Source organism: Notolabrus celidotus, chromosome 7 (assembly GCF_009762535.1).
Source record: "Notolabrus celidotus isolate fNotCel1 chromosome 7, fNotCel1.pri, whole genome shotgun sequence".
Taxonomy (NCBI): domain Eukaryota; kingdom Metazoa; phylum Chordata; class Actinopteri; order Labriformes; family Labridae; genus Notolabrus; species Notolabrus celidotus.
The window spans coordinates 22873152-22880052 of NC_048278.1; the positions used below are offsets into that span (position 1 = coordinate 22873152).

The following is a 6901-nucleotide window of genomic DNA, read 5'->3' on the forward strand; positions in this document are numbered from 1 at the left end:
TAAAACCTTCATGTGTTTTAAGTTTTTTTCCTTTCAGCTCCCACCCTATAGTTGGTCGATTGACATAATGCAATAACGTGACAAATACATGATTTTTAATGCAAAAACAGCATTCAGTTAACTTAGTCTTTCAAAGTGTTTCCAAAATCTTACCTAGTCAAATACAGCATCTGTTTTACAAAAGTAATGCTTGTTTTCAATTTTAAAAAATGACATCACAACATTTTAAGGTAATAATCTCAAAGAGTGTTTCATTTAAATTAAGTCTTTTCATTAATTATATAAAGCTAAATTAATTAAAACAGTGGTACTTGATCCTTTGGCCTGCTGTTGAGAGAGCATACATTTACAGTGTTAAAAACTGATGTTGGTGGGAATATTCCCAGGAGAAATCACAGCAAGACACAGATATAAGTTTTCAATCATTCTGCAGGGTTTTTTTTCCTCAGTGAGGCTACGCTAATGCAGCAGAAACTTAATTTCATTTGTCTGCTGGCATTGCAAGATGCAGGCGACCTCTTATAAGTGGTGTTAAGTCATTGAAATTGAGATTTTCAAGAGTGTATCTTTAAGATTACGTCAGAAACCTCTCTCACTTACCAGTTTATTTTATTACACAAGATTAAGTGTTCAGTATGTCTGTAGTACGATGACACCTTTTGCAGCCAGAGCGATGACCTTGATACTGCTGTATAAAAATGGTTTTGGCTGCCTACCATCCCAGCGATGAGACCACACTGCTCTTTAACTCCTTTCCCACACAGATCTGTATGTAGAAAGTCCATTGACTTGGGAAATATGGGCAAGAGATAATGGTGATGACATACACTCAAAGGCCGAGGGTCAGAGTTGAGCCTGTGGCCAGTGCCATGAGGAATCAGCGTCTCTATACTGGGGCATTTTAGCACTGAGCAAAACCAGCACCCAGATCTGCATATCATTATCCAAAGTCTTTAGTTGTGGGTAATAACAATAGCACAACTAAGTTTGAAGAGAAGGCTACAAATATTTGAGGCAGCTGTGCCCAGCTTTAACCTCCACCCTGACTTAAAGCCTCAGAGGTAACATCAACTCACAGAGAGACATGCCCACTATAAGGACTAGGCACGTGGACGGAAGCATGTCTCTGGAGGGGGGCTGTTGCCTTAAAGAACACCACACACAACATGTATGTTGACCATCCCCTCCTCCTCGCCCTCTCTCCCCTTTCTCTCTCTTTTTCTGTGGTAGCTATCCTTGCCCCATGGTGTTAGAGAGTGGTTTTGAGTGTTTGACAAGTTAAATTTAGCCTATTGATGTAAGCTGCATTCCATTCACAACAGACACAGAGAGACACACTCACAGTTTGGCTTTAGTGTCCGGGAGTGTGAAGATCAGGGAAGATCAAACTTCCTACTGTAGGTTGACCCCTGAGCCTCTGTGTCTCCTCTTCAAGGATACAGGTTGCAGACTAGGGATACCATCACAGGTAGGGATACATGTCTTCAGGGTGAATTTTGAAATTATCTGTTTTATTCAAATAATGCTGAATGTACTTTAAAATGTTAAATTGAGTGTTGCTAAACTGTGTTAAAATATATCTAGCTGTTTAAAAGACTTATCTATTGAAAAAGATTCAAAACCTTTTCTCTGTTTAATTTGCATAGAAATAATTTTGAAATAGTCCAACATAAATTGAGAATTTTAAACTGAAAAACTACATTTAAAAATTTTCTGTAAGTAATTTATTTAAAGTTACTTTAGAAAAAAAGAAGTATATTTAAAGTCACACTATCAAGTATGATGATCTGCATTTGACACAAAAAAAATGTGATTGCAGCGACCACTGCAAATGCCACACAGTTATTCTGAGGACTATATTTTGCATTGTGCTAGACATGTATTGTCTGCAGCTACACATACTAACTGGAAACACAATATTCAGCCTTGATCTTAACAATGGTGATTTATTCTGTGACAGCATGGAGAGGAGATTCCACTAACATTAACTTACTAAGAAATGGATCCAGTGACGGGGACAGATTTAAGAATTACATGTGCGGGACTCATGTCGGCACAATGGGGATTTGGGATTATGTAATATATTGTAATCTAATGACCGTAACCTCTGCAGAGATTACTGTAACATGGCAAACACTGATATGGCAGATTTGTTTGAGAGGTAACTATAAATGCTGTCAGACATGGGAGATGCAGCAGATTTAATGGACTCTAAAAAAGTGAGTTGTACAAGTTAGCTATGTAACTTTGTACTTTGCCTCTCTGTCTGATTTACGTCAAAAGTACTGTTGTTTTCGCTGATGATTTTTGAATGATGACACTTACACACCAAACAGCAACATACAGGATACCGGTGCATTGATGTTCTATCGGGAATTCAAACTCATTTTTTAATACCTTGGGCAGAACGACTACATCCTGTGTCCTGTATGTGTTTCCAGTACTCCTGCCAACCTTGCCAAAGCCACAATGTCACAATTCTGTACAATGCCAACTGGAGAGAGGAAGAAGCATGCAGCAGCTATTTGTCGGGAGGTCCATGGTACCAATGGTATGACTTGAGTTTTGAGGATCACTGCTGCAAGAGAGTTTTCATTTTGATCAGGGTTCAAAATGTCAGGGCAGATCTCCAGCTCCTCCACAAATAAGCTAATGGAATGATTTAGTACCTATAGTGGCTGATCCTTTGTCGTTGTCCTTTCAAAAGTCTATTTCTGGAGAGGGGAGGGAAGCAGTGTGGGCCAACTGTGTAGCTGTTTGTTATGTGACGGTCCGTGACAGCTGGGGTACATACCGTTTGTAGTGGTGGATGAGGAAGCATCCTGTACATCCAAAAACTCATTCTCAAGTACAATGATAACTCATGTCCAATGACAGGGCTTAGAACATGGAAAATGTGAATTTTTTAATTCCTTTTATGTATTTTATAGACACTCCCGAAGCTTGTCAGTTGAGGATTATATCCAGGGGCATTTATATTTCTATTTTCTATCCGGCTCTTTGCAGATCTAAAACCAGGGCTGGATTAACCCACAAGCAGGGCTCTGGGTAAAAATACTGTTGCTATCATTCCCTCCCGTTCTTCCAAAGTTAGGCTGTGAAAACTTAATCTTATAAAATGTATCTAAGAATATGCATCCTGTAAGGATATTATCACTTGATGCATTAAAAGTGGCAGGGCTAGACAGATTCCGCGGTGCTTAATCAATAAAATAAGTTTACCATAACATGCCACAGAAATTTCATTAAGAAACCATGTAGCACACAGAACCCGTCTGAAAGACTACATATCCATGATTGTGCCACTGTGGCTCACCATTGTCAGAAATGAAGCAATTAAATATATATATTTTTTCCACTACATTTTTAATGTTTTTGTTCTTGTCTGTCAGGGGACGTAATGGATCTCGGAAAGAAGCTCAGCACTCCCAAGGATATAATGTTAGAGGAGTTATCGTTGCTATCCAACAGAGGGTCCCGGCTTTTCAAAATGCGCCAGAGGAGATCTGAGAAATACACATTTGAAAGTATCCAGAATGAGGCAAACGCACAGCTAAGGGTAAGTCAACATGTCAGGTTACTCAGCCTCTGTTTTTTTTTTTAGGGAAGACATTTATCAGGAAATATGCTATAAAAAAAAGTGTCACAACACATGGATGATAACACAGACATGTGCCTCGTGCCTTTGGTTTCCTCCAGCCAAATCTTCAGAGAGGCTGCTCATGCACTTGGTGAAGAGCTGCACCCTGCTTCACTTATCAGTGCCTGATGATATGTGTCTGTGTGTTTGTGAGTGCATGAGAGACGACAGCAGTTACAAAGTAGATGAGCCAACTGAATGTTTATTGTAGCTCAGATGAGGATTCAACTCAACTTTTGTATTTTGCTTTCTGTTTGCAGAACGATGTTTTAACTGAAAATGCAAGCACTGTGGAGATCACAGTAGATGCTCCAGCTGATGGAAATACTGCAGATACAGCAAACACTGATTCAGGTAACCATGTTGATCAGTCTGAAAGGAGGGCTGTTAAATCCATAATGCGGTGTTATCACTTTCAACATTAGTCAACATTTAAATACTAACAAACTTATAATTAAATAAATGATTTCTACATCATCTCTGTTACACTGTCAGAAAAATGAAGCTGCTATGTGCTATGAGGTTATGTAACACTGTCATAATAATGACTGCTGGTATTATACAGTCACAACAGCTGGTGTTCCCTTGTAGCAGCTAGTAAGCTAGAAGCCATATATGTAACAATGATTTTTTCATAGAACCTGGGAAGCTTTATGTGTTTTATTTATATTGTATTATACTTGAATAGCAGTCAGAGCCTTGTGCCCTGTATTCTAAAATGCTCCAGTAGGGTGCCGTTGCATGTCGACACATTATATGGTGAGTGCACGCTACAACTATGTGCTATTTTAAGGTCTTAGATCCCAATGATGGACATCTCAGTCCGCCTGTAAGTGTTCTCTAAGCACAGTTTCTATTCATAATCCTATCCACTCTAAAGCCTACAAAAAAAAAAGAAAACAGCTCAGCGTTTACCCTTAACTGCAAACCAAACTGTTAGATCCTTTTGTTGCACAATACTATCTATTAGTGACATGTTTTTTTATGGCATCTCTCTTTGTTTGCGCATTGACAGACAACACTGCAGACAAGTTAAACGCCTCAGGGATGCCCAAGTCCTATCACTCACCATGGGATCAGGCGATCCTCAGCGACCCCGATCTCGCAGAAACCCTCAAACTGACAATGTCAGCACCAGACCCACGAGAAGACCTGGCTCAGTACAAATGCTTCAACAGGTGAGAAATTTACATTGAAGAGAGCTAGATCAGAGTATGAAAAAGAGATTCACTTCTAATATTGTTATAGGGTCGCCACTCCATATGGTGGCTTTGGCCAAGCTCCCAGAGGGATCACATTCAAGCTACCTGAGGTGGACCTGAACCCGCCCAGTTACCCAGAGCTCCAGGACCCAGGGGTCAAGCGTCCCACCTTCAACAGGTCAGCCCAGGGATGGATATCTGAGGGCACCCATCTGATCCTCCCCACAATTACCCTGGAGCCCATTCAAGTCCCTGAGTCTGATGACCTGTAGATGGTCTGACTTTGTGTTTGTATTCTGGCAAAATGATGTCTGCTGTAGTTTGTTGGCTCTGTCAACAACAACAAAAGGTCAATGAGTAGCACGGTCACATCTACTGTAAGTCCAAGATTTTGGATTTCTGCAATTCAATGGACAAAAAAATGTTTGATGCATTTGTTGACTAGAGTGTTTAGTGATCACTAGAATAAACTGTATTAGAACTTCATGTAAATAGCAAAAGAAATGGTCTATACATAACTCAAACAGTCTAGCAGTTTCAAGTGACACTGAAAGCAAACCTGTAAATTTTAATGATGTTCAAATGAATTGATGAATGTGTAATGTAAATAAAGAATGAAGCCTATTTATGGATGGCACACAACTGGGACATAAAGGAAGTTACAGTAAGTTATGTTTGTATGGTGTCTATAAAGTATGATATCATAAAACATTAATAGATAAGGATCTTATCTTAATGCTAACTTAATGTAAAGGCAATCACTGCTGTACATAAAAAAGATAAATCAAGCTGTGAAATAAGATGATAAAAAATGAGCTTTAAATATACAGATCCAAAGATTTTCAATACAGTGCTGTAAAAGCTCTTTTATCTCAATTTCCCACATCCAGAACAAAGGAGGTATGTGGGTGGTTTTATTGTTAGCTGATGAAAAAGAAATACAATTATGAAATATTTTAGCATCTTGAGGCAACATCAGTTTAACCGAAGAGCCATGACTTATTTCTTGCCCTTCAAAGCAATAAGCCAACACCCCCACAGATAAATAAAACACACTGTGGAAGTAATCGTGCCTGCCTTGATGCTTGCCTAGTTTGGAAACAAATATTTCTAAAGGAAAAGTTTCACTTTGCTTTGTATTGTTACATTACAATCAACTGTAGAAATACTGTGTATGACTGCAAAAAAAGAAAAAAAATCTCTGCATCTTTGTGAGGGATATTGAGCTCATAAAGTGAAAACTTTCAAGCTCCATTTCTCTATGTACGGCACTTTTTTTTCTGTGACAGTTTAGAGGCATAACGCATGACCTCTAGATTTCTAGAGAACAGAAAAGGAGTAATATTGGAGAGAAAAATGTGGTAGGAACACACATGACTTAAAACATGATTTCCCCCAAATCCTGTTATCAGGAGAATTTTCACGTTGGTCAAATAAAATGGTCACCACACAATGGAATATAATAATCCATCCAATGAGAAGTGCAAGTTGTTTTTCATTTTTTCTATATTTATTTTCTTTTGCAAATTTCCTCATCAATGCCTGAGAATATAAGTAACTGGAGAAACTATATAAGGGTAAAATGTTGTCCACTCAATGGTCGTTTTGCTAATGAAAGATGGAGCAGCTCAGTCCCACCATGTCAGCTTCTCTAAGGTATTTTCTCCCTGCTATGCCAACAACTTTCTGGAGACTTGATATGTCCACAGCCGCTTTGTTCCAGGGAGTGTGCTGTCATCAAATGCATAGCATCACAAACAACTTCCTTCAGCACTTCCAGAAGCGTCATGCCAATTACAATCAAGTCTCTTATTATTGCTTAATAAGTTATTATCAAAACAAGTATCTAGTCCTGACAATAGCTAAAGCACAGGAACTGGTATGTGAGAGAAAAACTAAGAGTCTGAATCTGAATCTGTGCATTGTATCTGTATAGAAGACGGAAAACCTATTTTAACACGTTAAGTGTGTCTAACGAGACTGACCCTTGATAATCATATGAATAAATAAACTACTGCATGGCCTGATTTGGGCCTAAGAAGAGGAGACTTTTAGGTTC

General features: G+C 38.8%; 1 protein-coding gene across 1 annotated transcript; it reads left to right on the top strand.

Moving 5' to 3' along the window:
* The first annotated feature begins 2460 nt into the window (after positions 1 to 2460).
* Positions 2461 to 5429, top strand: myoz2b (myozenin 2b). Its single transcript, XM_034688559.1, has 5 exons — positions 2461 to 2551; positions 3393 to 3559; positions 3901 to 3994; positions 4656 to 4818; positions 4889 to 5429. The coding sequence occupies exons 1-5, from the start codon at positions 2470 to 2472 to the stop codon at positions 5112 to 5114; spliced, it is 732 nt and encodes a 243-aa protein (XP_034544450.1). The 5' UTR covers positions 2461 to 2469; the 3' UTR covers positions 5115 to 5429.
* The last annotated feature ends 1472 nt before the right edge of the window (positions 5430 to 6901 follow it).

What these genes read in the sequence shown, in the direction of transcription:
- myoz2b (XM_034688559.1), top strand. Translation starts at nt 2,470, where the DNA reads ATGTCACAATTCTGTACAATGCCAACTGGAGAGAGGAAGAAGCATGCA. An exon ending in GGAGGTCCATGGTACCAATG is followed by an intron (nt 2,552 to 3,392) that starts GTATGACTTGAG and finishes CTTGTCTGTCAG; the next exon opens with GGGACGTAATGGATCTCGGA. An exon ending in CAGTACAAATGCTTCAACAG is followed by an intron (nt 4,819 to 4,888) that starts GTGAGAAATTTA and finishes ATATTGTTATAG; the next exon opens with GGTCGCCACTCCATATGGTG.